The sequence below is a fragment of the Doryrhamphus excisus genome, chromosome 4, assembly GCF_030265055.1.
Source record: "Doryrhamphus excisus isolate RoL2022-K1 chromosome 4, RoL_Dexc_1.0, whole genome shotgun sequence".
Taxonomy (NCBI): domain Eukaryota; kingdom Metazoa; phylum Chordata; class Actinopteri; order Syngnathiformes; family Syngnathidae; genus Doryrhamphus; species Doryrhamphus excisus.
Genome location: NC_080469.1, coordinates 20,091,234 through 20,110,461, shown reverse-complemented (window position 1 = coordinate 20,110,461; position 19,228 = coordinate 20,091,234). Strand labels below are relative to the sequence as shown.

Below are 19,228 nucleotides of genomic sequence, written 5' to 3'. Positions count from 1 at the left end.
TAATGGTCTGCCTCCAGGCACGCCCACTCCACTGTGATTGGTCCCACTCATCTTGTACAGCCAATACCTTATACAGCTTGTACCTGGGAACGCCCATATAAGGAAGTCTCCTTCCAAATGTGCGAACCTCATTGTTATCGTTTATCGTTTATAGGTCAAAAAAGTAGAAAAACCATCAAAGGTCCTCTTTAATGCTTCTTTGCAGTGTATTGCTTAGTCTAATTTATTTTTGCTCCACCCCATTTCTACTTTGGAGAGCATTTTCAAGCTCTCCATGGTAGCTGTGAATTTGTTGTGTGAGTCAGGCATGTAACGAGGGGGGCAAAGGAGGAGAAACGATTGTGAGTAGGTGAGTGGAGGAAGTGGATGAACAAAAATACATAAAGCAGAAGAGAAAATAAGGGTGGAGTGAGAAATGCGGGCGGGGAACAGAGAAGTACTGCTTGCTTGCGCAATGCTAAAAATGTTAGCATATCAATATGTGGAGTGAAATTATAGAACAAATTGCACAAAGATGACCAGTTTACGAAACATGTGTATTCCGTTTACAAGGTTTATGGAGGTAATACAACAGTGTCTGATATCATTTATGATGAATTGATTCATTTATTATTATCAATAATTATTATTCATTATACTGTGCAATGTCAGTTTTTACTGTTATTTTTCTTAACCAACGTATTATTTAATTGTATAATCTGTATTTTGCATTTGACATTGTTTCTGTCAGTTCTTACACCCACAATTATTCTTTCCATTACAGAATAAGCTATATATCTATCACTATATATATTTATTATGTTTTTATTATGTTTTGTAAAACATGTTTGAAATACGATTACTATTTCTTCTGATTTTTTTCTCATGTTTAGCAATTGTTCAACAATATGTGGTCAGATCACACACAAATATACAGTAGTTTTCTTAAAGCATCCAAACCGCTAGATGGCACTATACATGCGAGATGTCACTCTTAACAGAGGAAATAGTAAATACATCACTTTATTGCAACGTGCTAATTATAAATAAAAGCCACAGCATGGTTGACGATACACGTAACATGATGGATTGTTCAACTGCTAAAGTAATTTGTCACTACATTGAATTAAGTTATGTTCTTGAACATAAAGCGAATGCTTCTTTTCACGCGGGTTAGCAAAGTTTTATTTTGAAAATTCTTACCGGATATCGAAAGTAATTTCCGTTTGACTCGCCTGTCGTCCTTGACTTACCCACGTGAGGAGGTTCTACCCCTTAAATTGAAAACAAATTGGCTCTTGTTTAGATTAATGCCATACATGCCAGACAATAGGTGTCTTTTTTTGTTGTTCTGTTGTGTTTGAATCTTTTCAAGCCACTCCAGATTCGATGCTAGCATGTCTCGGAGCTTTAGGTCAGTGTTGACGCTACTACGTAGGTGTGTGGCGGTGAGTCAGGTAACCCCCTCTGCGGGTCTAGCCACCAGGTGTGGTTTCATCCCAAGGTCCACATGGACGTCCAAGACCCGGACGGACTCTTTTCGGGGTCTTCAGCCCACCTTATGGACCACCCAGCGCAGCCTGTGCAACAAGGTTAGCATTAACCTAGCTAGAGTCACGTATGTAAACATACACTCACAGGACACAACATTAGGTACACCTGCACCACATGAGATGGCTTCCGAGCATTATAGAAAAGTCGTGTTATAACCAGGTAGATACGTATGTTTCAGGCACCTTATGAGGAAGAAGAATATCCTCCCCTGCCAGTGTACGAGGCCGACGTGCAGCCCGAGAAGAAGGATCTGTACATCATCCAGGTCAAAGGTCTTCCGTGGACGTGCACGGTCCAGGACATCGTCCACTTCTTCTCAGGTGAGAGTGCTGACTGCATGCATGCGACAGAAAGTACCCAAAGTAAGATCTAACGCGTGTGCTTCAGAGTGCCGGATCCGCGATGGTGCGTCAGGCATCCACATGACCGTGGACGGTAATGGTAGGCCGACGGGACGCGCCTTCGTCGAGCTGGAGCACGAGGAGGACGTGAGAAAAGCCCTGGAGAAGCACAGACAGTACCTCGGACCTCGCTACGTGGAAGGTTGGCTTTTTACACTCCTTTCTACACATCATTAGATACGCTAATTGTCCAATGCAAGAGCTGTGTGGCTGTAGGCAACTCCTGATGTCATCCAGCAGCTTTATCGGTCTCTGCATGCGCTACACTTGCTGTACTGTTGGTAACGATGAACTAGTCAGCTGCATTTAATGCTGGCTAAACAATTTGTGCCTTTTTGTCAGTACAACATTGGTTCTGACTTGTTAATACATGTGGTCAAAGAGAAAAATTTAGTTTATTTTTCTTGTAACTCTCAAAATGAATTTTGAATGTTATTTAAAAACGAACATTAAAATATGTTATTTCCTGATTCATTATCCTTTAACCAAACCTGGTTCAAAATCGACAACATTCTTACTTCGCCCAGGCGCCACCCCTCCACAATATACAGTGCATCCAGAAAGTATTCACAGCGCTTCACTTTTTCTACATTTTGTCATGTTACAGCCTCATTCCAAACTGTATTAAATTAATCTCTTACCTCAAAATTCTACACAAAATACTCCATTATGACAATGTGAAAAAAGGTTTTTTTGACATGTTTTGAATTTATTAAAAATAGAAAACAAAAAAATCACATTTACATAAGTATTCACAGCCTTTGCTTAATACTTTGTTGATCCACCTTTGGCAGCAATTACAGCCTCAAGTCTTTTTGAATATGATCCCACAAGTTTAGCACACCTATCTTTAGGCAGTTTTGCCCATTCTTCTTTGCAATAAGTCTCAAGCTCCATCAGGTTGGATGGGAGACGTCTGTGCACAGCCATTTTCAGATCTCTCCAGAGATGTTCGATCGGATTCAAGTCTGGACTCTGGCTGGGCCACTCCAGGACATTCACGGAGTGGTTCTGAAGCCAATCTTTTGAGATCTTGGCTGTGTGCTTCGGGTCGTTGTCCTGCTGAAAAATGAACCTTCGCCCCAGCCTGAGGTCAAGCGCGCTCTGGAGCAGGTTTTCATCCAGGATATCTCTATATATTGCTGCATTCATTTTTCCTTCTATCCTGACTAGTCTGCCAGTTCCTGCTGCTGAAAAACATCCCCACAGCGTGATGCTGCCACCACCATGCTTCACTGTCGGGATGGTATTGGCCTGGTGATGAGCAGTGCCTGGTTTCCTCCAAACATGGCGCCTGGCATACACACCAAAGAGTTCAATCTTTGTCTCATCAGACCAGAGAATTTTGTTTCTCATGGTCTGAGAGTCATTCAGGTGCTTTTTGGCAAATTCCAGACGGGCTGCCATGTTCCTTTTACTAAGGAGTGGCTTTCGTCTGGCCACTCTACCATACAGGCCTGATTGGTGGATTGCTGCAGAGATGGTTGTCCTTCTGGAAGGCTCTCCTCTCTCCACAGAGGAACGCTGGAGCTCTGACAGAGTGACCATCGGGGCCTTGGTCACCTCCCTGACTAAGGCCCTTCTTCCCCGATCGCTCAGTTGAAGGCCGGCCAGCTCTAGGAAGAGTCCTGGTGGTTCCAAACGTCTTCCATTTACGAATAATGGAGGCCACTGTGCTCATTGGGACCTTCAAAGCAGCAGAAAATTTTTTGTATCCTTCCCCAGATTTGTGCCTCAAGACAATCCTGTCTCGCAGGTCTACAGCCAGTTCTTTTGACTTCATGCTTGGTGTTTGTGCTCTGACATGCACAGTCAACTGTGGGACCTTATATAGACAGGTGTGTGCCTTTCCAAATCATGTCCAATCAACTGAATTTACTGCAGGTGGACTCCAATTAAGCTGTAGAAAGATCTCAAGGATGATCAGTGGAAAAAAGATGCACCTGAGCTCAATTTTGAGCTTCATGGCAAAGGCTGTGAATACTTATGTAAATGTGATTTCTTAGTTTTCTATTTTTAATAAATTCAAAAAAGTCAAAAGAAAAAACTTTTTCACATTGTCATAATGGAGTATTTTGTATAGAATTTTGAGGTAAGAGATTAAATTAATACAATTTGGAATGAGGCTGTAACATGACAAAATGTGGAAAAAGTGAAGCACTGTGAATACTTTCCGGATGCACTGTATGGTAGAAAACCGGTTTAGTAGTTTTTATGCGGCCCTGCTAACAAACAAACAAACGGCATCATGCTGAGAGCTGTTTCTAATAACTTTACCCCCCCGGGTGGCCCAAAAAGCTGACCAAAACATTGGAAACGGCAGCTGTCAATACGACGAAAGGACAGCTTGTATTGTGTGCCTGACGTTCTGCTCCTTCCTTCACAGTATACGAAATAACAGACAGTGATGCCGAAGAAATTTTGAAGAAGGCGACTCAGTTCCCCGCCGACACTCGGGTGGTCCGGCTCCGTGGTCTCCCCTTCACCAGCACAGAGAGCGACATCGCCCACTTCTTTTCTGGTAAGGACATGAACCTGCCAACGCTTAGTTAATGTAAGTTAGTTAAATGTGTTTACTGTACTTATTTAAGGTTTGGAGATCATGGACAAAGGCATCACCGTGATCACGAACCACAGAGGAAGGAACTCGGGGGAAGCCTTTGTCTGGTTTTCCACGCAGGAAGCAGCCGACGAAGCCCTGCGGAGAGACCGAGAGCTCATCGGGGAAAGGTAGTCTCACACGTTTCTCCCGTGCTGTTGCATTCAAGTGACGCGTCTTGCGCCGTGACAGATACATCGAAGTGTTTCCGAGTACAAGCCAAGAACTGCAGTCAAGGTGGAGGAGTTCGCCCTCACAAGGCCGAGATGCCAACAAGAGAGTCCCTGCTGGACACTCCGCCATCAGACCTGGTTAGACGTCTTTTCTTACCATCACCCAATTAATTATCATAGCATAGTTTAGTACTATAGAAATATATCAAATAGTAAAATAAACCAAATAATACCAATAAAAAACAATCTTTAGTAGATGAAAATTGTAATAATATACTGCTGCATATGTTTAATATGATTAAAAGAGCGTTACCTTTGCTACAGCTACTGCATCGGGACCTTCTAAGACCTCCGGCCTGGCATCACATCTCGTCCACTTGAGAGGACTTCCTTTCCATTCTTCTGGAGAAGACATCATTAAGGTCACAAACAAAGAAACCAACCCCCCCCCCCGACAGCAACATTACAGTGCTTCTATTCTTTCAAATATGTTCTTGTCTCCTACAGTTCTTCTCCCCGCTCTCTGTGTCCAAGATCCAGCTGGAGCTCGGTCCCGACGGAAGGCCCAGTGGCGAGGCCGACGTTTACTTCAGCTGTCACGAGGATGCCGTGGCGGCCATGTCTCACGATAGAATGCACATAGGTGAGACGGTGGTGGGCTGCATGGGACTGCCGCCCGAGCAGCAGAACATGACACAACGTACATTTTAATATGATGCCTATTTTACAGTAAAAGTAATGCATGGGAGTAGAGCTGCTGTCATCTAGTGGAGTTAATTAAGAAGAAGTACACCAAGAGGTTACCAACGGATGCCAATGTTTTTGTTCTTGTAAACTAGGAGGACGATACATTGAATTGTTCCTGAACTCTGATTCTAACAACGAAAGGTGAAAACACAGAGCAGACCCTGTCTGCTTGAAAAAAAAAACGGGTGAGGAATTGTATTTCTTTGCTTTTGATTCCTTTGTCACGGATTAAAACATTTTCCCCCCTCTCTTTCAGTAAAGTGCCGACACTGCAAGCACGAGACTCCGTTATGTTTATTTATGTACCACATTAAATGGTAATATAAAAAAATACATCCCTCCACATGTGTCCATCTTACTTTTTTTCTACACCTATGCCAGAAATGATAAATGAGGTGCTACAGGGAGTTCAATATGTGCAGATGACGTGGACATTTTTTTTTTCGGGGACATAATGTATATTTTACCTTTGACATCAACGAGGTTACAGTAGTGGTTGTACTTCCATTTGGCAAAACGCTGTTTGGACATGCTCTAAACACCCGCCCACCCAAGTTCTGTGATTGGCTGAAACCGCAATCTTACTAAACCTTAGCCAATCCTCGATGCTTATGTGCTCTAAACACCCGCCCACTTATGTTGTCTGATTGGCTGAAGACGCAATCTTACTAAACCTTAGCCAATCCTCGTTGCTGTTGTGCTCGAAACACCCGCCCACTCAAGTTCTCTGATTGGCTGAAGACGCAATTTTACTAAAACCTGAGCCAATCCTCATTGCTTATGTGGTTATCTCGCCCCACCCGTCACTCTGCAACACTCACGGTTCTGCAAATTAGTTATGAAGTCGGTGATATATTTTTATGCGGCTTCAGTAACGGCGTTATGCTGACATAAGTAATTAGTTATATTACCCGTTACTGAAAAAAGTAACGCCGTTATCACTGGCCATAATGATGCTAATGATAATGCTGACCGCACCGCCTTCACTCTCTCAGTCTAGCCTGTTACATCAGCCACCACCAGCTTCCTCTAAGGAAGAATTTCAGCACTTCCGTTAAGGTCCCACATGTACTGATGGGAGCCGCCATGTTTGTTTCTCTCCGCTTGCCGCTAAGCAATACGTACCGGGAATGCACTACGTCACTTCCTCCTTTAGGGATTTTTACGACAGCGCTTCTGTGACGTCACGTACGGTGGTAATTATTTTGTATGTAATGTACGAACCTAAACGATCAATAACCATACATCACACATGAAAATCATTTGGAATTTCCAGATGAGACACAAAAGAGGCTTTATTGCAGAAACACTTTCATGTGATATGAAGCAATGCATTGCTCCAATAAAGCTATTAAGAGTACACAGCAGTTGTAACCAAGATGAAAGGATTTTGGGGGCTTGTTTTGAAAAGTAAACTGCTACCAAAATGTTGCATCTGGATTATTATTTGCCGTTGGTGATTTATTTTAAGCATCCGCTCTAATGAAAGCCGTGTAGTTCCACATTTGCTTAGTTCAATACATGTTTTTCATTGATCATTAGTGTATGTATAATTGTTGAAAGTCATGCTTTTTTTAATGAAACATCTTTCATCCTGGTAGAAGAATGCATCTACTACTTACTGTGATGTGTGTCTTTCATTCCAATATTATATCTAGGTGAAATGCGAGATCTAATACTGTGATATGGCCGCAAGATCATCTTTGGAGGAGTCGTGTCAAGAAAAGTGCAGTGTTGCGGTTCCAGTTCGGGGGAGGAGGCCCGTCGGCGTGTTTTACGACGGCGTGGAGGCGTACTGCTGCAGCAAGAGAGAGTAGCAGGCGCTGCACACCACCTCGGGCAAGATAGACGATGGCAGCGGCAACTCGTTGGACACGCAGCTCTCGCAGAACACGCCGCTGCAGTTCTTACACTGCCTCTGCGACAGCAACATCACCGCCATCATTACACGTGCATTCATACATCGTACTCTGCAGTCCTTTCCACAATGTGAATCAACTCAAGGCTTTTGAAAAAAATTGTTTTCTGTTTTGTGAGATGCATGGTTTGTTTGTATTTTCCACTGGGATTTTCAGTAGAAAAAAATCTAAAAATTCTAAAACTACAATAATCTTAATAATATTTGTTATGCAAAATGTAGAAATATTGGACGTGTTTTTTTCAGGTAAAAAAATCTACTTATATTTTAGTTTTAACAGAAAAAAAGGACATACTGTGCGCAAGCTTTTCATTATTTAGAGTATGTGATTCATGACCCAGTGTGTCACAATAATGTAGTGTCATTTGTGCTCATCTTGGCTACCAAAATAAAACATTTGCATTTATGGTGCGGTACCTTTGTCTTCAGGAGAGAGTCGTCCAGCTCGCACATGCTGCACATGGAAGGCTGACTGATCTCCACAAAAGACTCGTCCTGTACAACAGCAACAGCACAATGTAATTCAGCCTAAACAACATCGCTTCTTAGACAACATCGCTAGGACGTCACGCCAAGCTCACCTCCTCATCCTCGGAGGGACACAAGGACCTTAAAGAGGAAGACACAAACAGTCCAACACGGTTTCATATAATCGACATGAAGTTACACTGGAAGTGCATACAAGCTGGAGCTCAGGCTGGTCTTGTCGTCTGGTGTGGCGTGGCCCTCCGTTGTCCCCGGCGGAGACACGGAGCCCGGCTGGGAGAAGACAAAGAACAAGTCAATGTGATGTGATGCTGTATGCCGCCGTGTTCCAAAGCGTGGTGGTGTGTACTTTGGGGATGCTCTCAGGCTGCTTCCTCTCCCCCTGAGGTGTGCTGGGCTGTCTGGGCGTCAGGGGGCGCTCTCGCTCTCTCCTCAGCTCCGCCTCCAAATAGGAACTGGAGGAAGGAGAACATCACTTATGGGTTATTTTTGGAACTCTTGGAGAAGAGACAAAGGTTTCTTGAGACTCAGGACAAGTCCAGTAAAACATGTCGTTTAGTGGAGATTAAAATAAATAAATAAATAAATAATATGAAAAAAACAAAAATTAAAAGCAAAAACTGAACAGATTATGTGATGCATTGTAATCTGATGCCTGTACTTTTGTACTTCAGAATAGATTTAAGCACAGTTTCTGCACACCTAGAGTTTAGAAGGACTGGAACAAATTAGGATTTGACCAACTGTTGATTTCATTCATTCATTCATTCATTTTCTACCGCTTATCCTCACGAGGGTCGCGGGGGTGCTGGAGCCTATCCCAGCTGTCTTCGGGCGAGAGGCGGGGTACACCCTGGACTGGTGGCCAGCCAATCACAGGGCACATAGACAAACAACCATTCACACTCACATTCATACCTATGGACAATTTGGAGTGGCCAATTAACCTAGCATGTTTTTGGAATGTGGGAGGAAACCGGAGTACCCGGAGAAAACACACGCATGCACGGGGAGAACATGCAAACTCCACACAGAGATGGCAGAGTGTGGACAACTGTTGATTTGTCCGAATCAAATATCATGACATTACTACTACATCACAACTATCACGAGAAGCAGAGTATAGAGGGGGAGGAGCCTCGTGGTGTGGCCCAGCAAGATGCACTGTATTCAGGCACACGCTCCGAGCAGCAGGTGTGGCGCAACAGAGCCTGTGACAAACCCTTTGCGGTTTCCGGTGGCTTGTCGCCCCCTCATCGGGGAGTATTTGGTACAACTAGCATGCAAAATGTCTTCCTTGGAAAGTGAATGTTGTTTTTGCGAAACATGAACGTATTTCTTTCCCTTTTCTGTGCGTTATAACGCAAGAAAATTAGTTAATATGAGCTAGCTAACAATGTTGTCATTGGGATACACCTATTTCCACTATTTCCACTATGCATGGTTTGACGTACATGCTGTGATCATGCAATAACACGTACACTGATGATAACGTGTAACAGTTGCAGTATCTTGCCCTATTTCGATGATTTAAAACACCACCCAAACTTCTTTTCTTGACGCTAACACAACATCTCGCTAAGCGCTCGTCTTAGTGGAAACCTAGACTCAACAAGATGCTGGTTTGCCGTCAGGATTTTTAACCCCTGGACTGGAGCACACATCATGTGCTGGAAGACGCAGCCATCCCAAGGAGAGCGGACGGAACTAGCATAAGTATGTGTATTAAATTGTTGCAAATTTCCCCACTAAGGGACAGATAAAGGCAGATCTTATCTTATCAATGTGCCGAGAAATCATCCAAAAAGGGCAGTCACGGACAGGGGGAAAAAGGAGCGCTCAATTTGCTCACCTGCACAGTACAGATAATCTTTCCTCATTGCAGAGTTTTTAAAAATAAATTATTTTTAAGGATATCTGATTTATGATGTCATAATTATTGTGCATTTCCAGTTTTCTGCATGCCAGACTACAACCATAAAACTATTGTTTCTTATGGGAAAAGTGCTTCAGTTAGCATCCGTTTTAGTTAAAGTTGGACCTTCTGGACCAAATTAATGGCGCTAACCAAGGTTCCGCTGTACTCCCAAGGAGCCAAGGGCTCACCTGTGTCTCCGGAGCTGCTCCGCCTCCGCTTGCAGGCTCTCTATCTTGTCTCCAAACTCCAGCTTGAAGAGGCGGTTTGCCTCCAGCGCCGCCTCCTTGTCCCGCTCGGCCTGCTTGCATCTGGTTGGAGGGGGAAGCGGAGGAGGCGGGATGCAAAAACAACACAATATAAAAAGAAAAAACAACTGAAAAAACAAAAAGCTGCTTTTGTTGATTGTTTTATTAGCCTAATGGTTACGACGACAATGTTCACATACACCAAATCCATACATTATACTCTTGCCGTTCCTTGACTTCCTCCCCCCTTCCTGCTCTTTGGATCGACACCGACGCAAAGCCCCGCCCTTTCGCAAGTAGGCGCTAATGAGCACAGACCGTCCGGAAGGCCGCAGGTCCTCCAACAGGAAGAAGCGTGAACCCGCTCGTGTTTTTAAAAGGAAAAAAGGTCGGAGAACACAAGGAAGAGCTTAAAAGATGTACTGAGTCCACTCTACTCAAAGCTGAAGCTGGTGGAAAGACGTTTTATGGGTTTTTTACAGAAAGTTAACTCCCTAGTCTGGTTATGTCTACATTAGTGGGGCTTGAAGGTTGGTTGGCGTCGGTTCTTCTACTACTGCTGAAGCTGGAGGAGCTTCTCTGCAGCCGAGTTGAGGTTTCTAGCCTGCATCACCAAATGCTTCTCACTGACGGTAGCATTAGAAATTAAAAAAAGAAAAAAAAAAAAGAAAAGATGGAGGAGGTGATGAAGGAGACAACAACAGAATGTTTTAAGCTAAAAAAGTGGTGACATGGCGATGTGAAGCCAAGCAGATGCTCACCTGCTCTCCATCTGTTTGACCGTGCCCGACATCTGGTTGATTTTGTCCTCCAGCCGAGCGATGACGTCGCTCTTCTGCTTGGAGCCTGCCTCGGCACTCTTGAGAGGAAGAAACCGGAGAGTCGGCTGTGAGTCAATCTTTGAGGCGCAGCATAGCGCACCTTCGCCGAGCTCAACTTCCCACAGTGTTGACCTTCTTTTTAGTAAACGGACCACAGTCCTCCCTCATTTGGTGCGGTTAATTGGTTATAATGATAATGAGTTAGGATTCAACATCAATAAATGGAATATTTTAGTAGTTATGGCATAGGAAACTTGTTTACAACCTCCCAAGTATGGTTTTTAACATTATTGGAGCCCTCTAGACACGAGATAACACCCCTATAGTCACCGTCACATTTGTATTAACAAATATAATAGACATAATCAGAGAAAATAAGACATATTAGATATAAATACGATGTTAGCAGCTCCTTGTCTGGACAGCGTACTTACTGCAGTGGCTATTATCTCATCAATGTATCGGAATGGCGGATTTTACGCTTGTGTCACAGTAAATGTGTTCCCCAGAAGGCCTCACTGCCGGGGTGACAGGAAAGTTGAGATTTAGCTTGTCGTGGGTGGGTTGTGGCCCGTGTTATCACAGGGGTACCTTGGTTAACATTCGCCTCGGTTAGCACATTTTTTGGTTAACATCCAAAATGTTTAATTTTGCTTTGGTTTGTGTTTGCCTGTTTGTTTATTGTTTTGAAGAGTGAAGGAGCAATTTAGCGAGGGACCATTGTATATTTCTGATTTTTATAATAAGAAATAATTTAGGTATTACTTTTTCGCCACTATTAATTAATTCATTAATTAATTCATTCATTTTCTACCGCTTTTCCTCACGAGGGTCGCAGGGGTGCTGGAGCCTATCCCAGCTGTCTTCAGGCGTGAGGCGGGGTACACCCTGGACTGGTGGCCAGCCAATCACAGGGCACATATAGACAAACAACCATTCACACTCACATTCATACCTATGGACAATTTGGAGCCGCCAATTAACCTAGCATGTTTTTGGAATGTGGGAGGAAACCGGAATACCCGGAGAAAACCCACGCATGCACGGGGAGAACATGCAAACTCCACACAGAGATGGCCTAGGGAATTGAACCCTGGTCTCCTAGCTGTGAGGTCTGCGCGCTAACCACTAGACCTCCGTGCCGCCCGCCACTATTAATTTTATATCATAATTCTTTTTTAATGAGCTCATCTTCAGACCTTCAGGTGTTGCTCCTACCAGTCCCTGCAAGAACCCTACTGATTGTGAGTGCCGTCTTAATGATGAATTGCTTTTATAAACATATAAACGCAATGTCAGTCTTCTATCCTGTTAAATTCAGGGTTAGCTCTTATCTACCCCCCCGCCCGAGCAGCCCAACCTGTGACTTGTGGCTGAGCTGCTGGTTGATGATGCGGAGGTCTTCCAGCTGCTGTCGGAGCTCCATCAGAGCGTCGTGCTTGTCGCAGATGTCCTTCTCCAGCATCTTAATGGAGAGCTCCATCTCCTGCTTCATGCCGATCTGCACCTCCAGCTCCTTCTCCACATCCTGCGCCACAGTCGGATCAGCCATCTCACAGCCTGTCCAATCAGCGCTCGTCCGAGGAGCAGGAGACTCACCAGTCGAAGGAGCGTTTCCTCTTTGAGCTGCTTGCGTGTTTCGCCCAGCGCTGGACCATCTGATGTGGAGTTGCTTCGCAATGCCTGAAACAACAAACAACAGACGTGAAAAGACCGACAAAACAAGATTGACGTTTGCTGCAAAAGATGAAGGAGACTTCACCTTCCTGTTGGACTCCAGCTGATACGAGCTCTCTTCCTTCACTCTCTCCACATCTTCTTGTAGCGTGATGATCCTGTTGTTGGCCACCGCTAGCTGCGCAGGAAAACATCACACGCTATGTAACACTGTGCTCCAATTAGCGCTTCTATTCAATTCACAGCAGAGCCTCCTTACCTCTTCTGTTAGCTTCGTGTTGGACTTTTCCAGCGCGTCCACTTTGGCCTGGAGGTTATTTACTGAAGCGCTAACAAGCGAGACACACCGTCAGCCTAGGTTCTATTTATGACTTAGCTTTAGCTGCGCATTAAAGAAGCTGCATGGTGCCAAACCTCAAATGTCTGTTGAGCTCCTCCACGTAGTTCTTCTGATCCAGGATGGCTGTGATCTGACCGTCACTGGGGGCGCAGACATGGATAGATTCCTTACAAGCATGTCACGGTGGGACAGCTTTTAAAGTACTGCTGGTATGATCGCTATTACCAAAAAAGCCTCACCCTTCTGCACTCTTGCTGCTGTGTCCGCCATCTTTCAGGTACATTGAGAAATCAATCACTCCAACCTGCAGCGGGAATTTCATAGTAAATCCTTGACTCTTGGTGTCATAGAATTAGAAGAATAACAATTTCATTAAAGAAAAAAATGTTTTTTTTTTTAAAAGAAAAATACTGTAAATGCTGTTAATTATTTACCCAAAGCATAAAGAAAAAGCATGTGATAATTGTTATTTCCTAAATGTAAAACCCACACTATATATTAACTAATTATTTGACTTTAATAAGGATTCAGAGTGCATGAGAAAGTGAAAACTGCTCTCTTTAACCACATGGTCATTTATGAACAAGTGCACCCTTGCTAGGTCGCGGTTCAGACATCACACTCCCACTATCACATTTTTTCAAAAATCTCTTACAAAAACGATCACTGTTTTGTGGTTGAATACGGCCTTTTATTATTATTTTGTAAAATATGAATATTTAAGCCCCCGCCCTCGGCCATCTCTGTGTGGAGTTTGCATGTTCTCCCCGTGCATGCATGGGTTTTCTCCGGGTACTCCGGTTTCCTCCCACATTCCAAAAACATGCTAGGTTAATTGGCCACTCCAAATTGTCCATAGGTATGAATGTGAGTGTGAATGGTTGTTTGTCTATATGTGCCCTGTGATTGGCTGGCCACCAGTCCAGGGTGTACCCCGCCTCTCGCCCAAAGACAGCTGGGATAGGCTCCAGCACCCCCGGCGACCCTCGTGAGGAAAAAGCGGTAGAAAATGAATGAATGAATGAATGAATATTTAAGCAAACTGAATGTATTCTTGGCCTAAATTAAGCATGTTATTTCATGTCTAGAGGGCTCTAGTAATGTTAAAAAACAAATGTAGAAGATCGTAAAAAGGTTTTCTATGCCATAACTACAAACATATACAATTTATTAATATTGACTCTTTGACAATAAAGTCCCTTTTAATATTCCTACCAGATTCATGTAAAATACGATCATTGGATAATAAGATCCCCCATGTGAGACCCTAATATTCCTTCATAATGAGCGATGATGACGCAGCAAACAAGCTGCTTCTTCCTTTGTCTATTATATTTTATACCTAAAGTATATTAGATTATTAGCTAAACCCTCCTCTATCTGCCTTATGAGGGCCACTCTGGCTGTATTTCCTACTGAAGGTGTTCTTTGCCATTGAACGCCAACCAACCTGCGAGTCCAGGTCTTCCCCTTTCATACACAGGTTGGCGTCGATGACGTTGAGCCCGACAAGCAGTCCAGCGATGACAGCGCCCTCCTCCTCCATCATCAGTGCGTTTGGCTCGTAGAATTCACTACAGAAGAAGAAGCCAGCTAATTAATCAGGAGAATGAAGACAATATAGGAAATGTTCCTTAGAAAAAGGGTGATCAACCTGAGGAGGTCCTTCCTGTTGATGATGGTCTTCATGTAGTCAGAGAGCTTCTTCTGCATCAGGGCGAGCCGTAACCACGCCCGCCCTCTTCCTAAAGGGGTTCTGTCATCCAATGAAGACATTTTTTTTATCACGAGTCTCTTTGTTGGGTTATGTTGTGACCTACATGAATGGAAATGAACGCACTTGAGGCCAGGCAGGTCTTTCACACTTGCGGTTATCTCCCCAGCTTCAGGTGTCAGCTTCTCCACGAGCTCCAGGGCCCCCCAGAAGGACTTGTTCTGGCCCAGGAAGGTCTTCTTGGCTGGCATTTGTTAAAAACACAAAAGAAAAAGTCAAAAACCGTACGACAAGGTATGGTTTAAAGGACACAAGACGTAAAGATCCTACTTTTCAAGCCGTGTTTCAGGCAGTGCTCCATCACCACGAAAAACTGCTGCAGGGGCGCGTAGTCCGAGTCGAGCGTTCGGCCGAGGTTGAGCGCCGACTCGATCAGACCCTTGATGCTCAGTTTGGCCATGTTCATCAGGTTGAGGCGCTCGATTGTGATGGGGTCCTTGGGATCTGGACCAGACGCGATAGAGATAGAGAGAGAGATAGAGAGCGAGAGAGAGAGAGAAAGATAACATGATAGGTTTATACTGTTGTTTAGACACTCAAAGACACAACCGCCGTCCCTCACAATATCACGCTTCCATTGTTAACCAAACCATATTGAAAAATGATTGTGGTCACGAGGCAGCCATAATGACATTACATTAACACTGCATATCATGGCATGTTCGACATGATCAAAAAAAACTTCTCCTTCCACCCTGTGTGGAAGTGGTTAATTTTTTGGCTTCTTAAGTTTAGAAACAAATTTGAGGATAACTGGTTGGCTCGCTATCTTAGGGCCACCTCATGTCCCTGCTGCATGAGATCTGAGCAATGTGCTGCAAACAAAGAATGCAAAGGTGACTATAGGGGTGTTATTTCATGTCTACGGGGCTCTAATATTGTTCAAAACCGTATTTAGAAAGTCATAGACAGAAAATACTCAATTTATTAACACTGAATCCTATATTGTGGAAATTAATTCATCCTGGTCGGATCATGAATCAATTAACCGCTAGTATAAACGAAGGATGGCAGAGTTTCCTTAAAAAAAAAAAACGACAAAAACATACAAATTATGCGTGACCACAGCTGAGCTGAGAAAAACATTCAACTAAAGTAGCGACACAACACTTTCTGATGCATGGGGTGTCCAAAGTGGAATGGGAAAAAACAACATCATTTTACGAGATTAATGTAGATTTATGAGGGGAAATCAAAATGATATAATAAATAGATTGCATTTTTTGGGGGGGAGGGGGTGAACATATGACAGGAATAAATAAGAATACATAAGAACTCCAGGCCAAAATGAGCATTAAAAACGACATACTGGTACACTGCCCATGGTATGCAACAACAAACGACAACTGCTAACACATTTCTGGCCCAGCCCATAACATCCACAATGGGAGCTACCGCCGTTTCCCAGAAAGCATTCCGAGCTGTTTTCCCAGCATGGGATTTGTGTGAAGGCGTGGCAAGCGGAAGAAGAAGGAAGCAAGGAAGGAAGAAGCGCATCCGTAACTGCAGGGTCATCGCTACACATCACGATGTCATCTGTTGAGCACACGTTCAAAGCACAGGTAGCGGCACTCCTTGCCCCTGGGATGCGGCCCCCTTGTGTTGCGGGGGGAGCCCGTAACGTGTTACCTTCATGGGCGGGCTCGGGGTCCGGGGTGAGGGAGATGTCGTTGAGCTCGCGCAGGCACAGCCACTCGCCATCGACGGACACGCGGAAGTTGCACAGATAGATGGTCTCCCTGGCGGCTTGGGTGATCTTGTCTGTGGTGGGAGTCGGTGTCTCGCTCTGAGGCGTCAGATCCGACATGATGATGATGATGATGCTGATGACTCAGCAGGTTCAGGGATTTTTGGGAGGGGGGGGGGAGGCAGTGGTGTTTTCTTTCCGGTAAAATTCCCTCGTGAAGGAAACAACAAAAAAAAAAGATGAGTATGCCTTTAGCAGGTGTCTGCGGAGGAGCTCAACGGGTTGCACCCTCCTCTCCACCTCCTTGAGTCCGACTGAGACGCAGCTCTTCCTCCTCTTCCGCCCCCTTCCCCCCTCGACCTCTTTTGTGCAGGAGAGAGATTTAAGGATGCAAGGAGAGGCCACCCTCCTCCGCTAAGTCACTCTGCCTGTGCACCGCCGTGGATGCACACTGGGTGTTGACCAAGATGGCCGACTGTGGAGGAGGGCTGGGTGGCAGCCAGCACGCGTCACGTGAGCAGATGGTGCATGCGTAAAGAAAAAAAAGTGGGGGGCAGAGGGAGGGGGTAATAATAGTGGTGACGGTGGTTGGCCCCCAGAGAGCTTGAAAGCGACACATATAAAGCTGAAAAGAGCAAGCGTGTATTCCTCCAATAAAAACAATTGTCAAAAAAAAAATTACTATTATGGTCCAACAACACTGGACTTGCTGGGGAACTAGAACACTCCACTGTTGCAAATATAATGAAGGATAAAGAGGGTACTGTAACATCTAGCTCGGTCGATCCACAATCCACTATTGCAAAAACAAAACAGGCCACCGAACCACGCTAAAGCACCCCCTCGCTCCGCAGTAGGTCGCTATAGTATCCTCCTTGAGCATGTTATAGTAAATCTGCCCTTTTGGGGGGAACAATGTGACACAAGACGACTGTCACTTTTCTGTGTGAAAAACCGCTAGCTTGAGGCAGCTAACAATGCATAACAATTCGGATTCACCTCTTCTTCCTATAAAGTCTTCGATAAAAACCTGCACTAACAAAGCTACATCGACATTGTTATTGTCACCGCGAACGCCAAAGAACTACTTTTCTTGCGTAGTGACACAGCGCCTCTCTCTCAACGTCTCAGGCCACAACCAAGACGTAACGTCAGCTACTGAAGCTACTGCCGCAGTGCCTTTGAGTTTGTAAAAGTTCATACTGGGTTAGAAATACACCCATCCCAACAGTCCGCACCCCAGTGAGAGCAGACATTGTATGTTTTATTACGGTCTTACTTCGTCAATGAAATGCTTAGCGCTAGTGCTTTTCCTCCTCTGTGTGTACCATGTCGGAACTCAGTAGGACCACATGCCTCCTATGAGGCAAATGTCATTATGGGCTGTAATCGTCTCCTGATTGCCATTCACATAAACGGACCGTGACACACCCTGAGCGCTGAAAAGCATCTGTGTCGCCATGCAAAGTGATGGTCAACTTCATTTTTTCCACATGAAATCAGATATGCTTAGCTCCTTGAGACACCATTACTCACTCAGTGAGCGTCAACACATAAACCCACTTAGTTTAAGTTAATATAGGTATGTTACTTAAAAACATTGCCTTTATAAACGTTGTGGAATGGCTACAGTTTGACCCTGGAACAGATTGATTTTCTGCAGCAAATTATGTTGCTGTTAAAATGCGAGTGTAATGCCCACATAGCTATGCTAGAGATGCTAACATTTGTGTCCTCCCGTCCCACTCCTTAATGGTGTTATTGTTGTGTGGATAAAGAGAACAACAGATAAACATTCTAACAGAGACAGGAGTGGGCAAACACATCATTAACATTAAAGTTAGCCTTTATTTTTTCCATGTATACAGTAGCTACAAAGGTTAAAATATGACTTTAATCATTGCTTGTGTTTAATCACGGTGCTGTGATGACAGTTTGACACTGGAACAGACTATTTCTCAATTTTTTCCATGGAAAACACCCCCACGCCTTCTAAAATCCAATACATTCGAGTTCAGAAGTGGAATTCCTCAATAGGTTGTGTGTCATTTGAAAGAAACGTAGTTAAACACTTCTGTCTCACGTCAAAAACACAAACAGGAAGTCTAACACGGGACATGGTCATGTGATCGATTCAACTTGTTGACATTAGCTAGAATTAGTCATACCGTACGACATTACTGTCAAGTTTATATGGTAGTTTATCTTTCACTCCATCCGTTTGACAGATTTTAAGTCTTAAATAAAATTCATTGTAAGTTCATTGTAATTTAAAGTCATGGACTGGTCACATGCAAGATGTTAGCATGTTTCGTTAGCATAACAATAGAACCCGTAAGTTTCGCATGAAAGGAAATTTGTACAAATGTTACTTTCTTTCTACTCACTTTTGCGTTTTGAGTCGATCCTCTCAATGTGGAAGTCATACTTTTGAGGCGAGGAGGTCAGCAGCGACCCAGCCTTTCCAAATCTCACGTTGGCGGAGCTCAGAGCCTCCTTGAAATAAATCACCGAGGTCGGCGAGAGAGTCTCATCGGGGCTGTCGACATGTCCGTTCTCGTCAGAGGAACTCTGCCTCCCACAACCGTCCGGGGAGGACGAATGCAGCGGAGGAAAGTCCCTCGGGTGCACGTCCCTGTCCGCCATCCTCCCAAGCCAGTCCAGGTGAAACTCACTTCATGTAACCCCGACGGCGGTCCCCTGTCCTCGGCTAGCTAGGCGCGCCTAGCCTCGGTCTCGCATGGAGGTGGATTTTCAGAAACAGTCTACAAAATGTCCCAGATTGAATCCACGATCGTTCAGGTGAAGTCACTCCTCTGATGACGGATCACGTCACGGACTGTCCTCACTGATGACCAGCATACGGGAAAAAAACATGCACTGCACAATTAGAGCTGCGCCATTAGCGA

The 19,228-nt window shown here is 44.4% G+C and overlaps 2 protein-coding genes across 5 annotated transcripts; one reads left to right on the top strand and one right to left on the bottom strand.

Moving 5' to 3' along the window:
- The first annotated feature begins 1,070 nt into the window (after positions 1 to 1,070).
- On the top strand, positions 1,071 to 5,852 carry grsf1 (G-rich RNA sequence binding factor 1). Its single transcript, XM_058069758.1, has 10 exons — positions 1,071 to 1,571; positions 1,712 to 1,853; positions 1,921 to 2,076; positions 4,321 to 4,455; positions 4,526 to 4,664; positions 4,726 to 4,844; positions 5,031 to 5,128; positions 5,214 to 5,349; positions 5,546 to 5,638; positions 5,710 to 5,852. The coding sequence occupies exons 1-9, from the start codon at positions 1,377 to 1,379 to the stop codon at positions 5,596 to 5,598; spliced, it is 1,173 nt and encodes a 390-aa protein (XP_057925741.1). The 5' UTR covers positions 1,071 to 1,376; the 3' UTR covers positions 5,599 to 5,638; positions 5,710 to 5,852.
- An 861-nt stretch (positions 5,853 to 6,713) lies between these two features.
- Positions 6,714 to 19,204, bottom strand: rufy3 (RUN and FYVE domain containing 3). 4 transcript variants are annotated; one of them, XM_058069749.1, is made up of 18 exons: positions 16,262 to 16,799; positions 14,903 to 15,076; positions 14,699 to 14,816; positions 14,513 to 14,614; positions 14,309 to 14,432; positions 13,098 to 13,162; positions 12,933 to 12,998; positions 12,778 to 12,847; positions 12,604 to 12,696; positions 12,441 to 12,524; positions 12,202 to 12,369; positions 10,782 to 10,879; positions 9,964 to 10,083; positions 8,207 to 8,312; positions 8,054 to 8,130; positions 7,953 to 7,980; positions 7,789 to 7,866; positions 6,714 to 7,371 (listed from the first exon to the last, which is right to left on the bottom strand). In XM_058069749.1, exons 1-18 carry the CDS (start codon positions 16,437 to 16,439, stop codon positions 7,228 to 7,230), a joined length of 1,893 nt encoding a protein of 630 aa, XP_057925732.1. In that variant the 5' UTR covers positions 16,440 to 16,799; the 3' UTR covers positions 6,714 to 7,227. The 4 variants fall into 4 exon arrangements, with proteins under 4 accessions (XP_057925732.1, XP_057925731.1, XP_057925734.1 ...); XM_058069748.1 differs by lacking the exon at positions 16,262 to 16,799 and adding an exon at positions 18,707 to 19,204 and having other exon boundaries at positions 6,715 to 7,371; XM_058069751.1 differs by lacking the exons at positions 6,714 to 7,371; positions 7,789 to 7,866; positions 7,953 to 7,980; ... (1 more) ...; positions 8,207 to 8,312; positions 9,964 to 10,083 and adding an exon at positions 10,098 to 10,646 and having other exon boundaries at positions 16,262 to 16,797.
- Between the last annotated feature and the right edge of the window lie 24 nt (positions 19,205 to 19,228).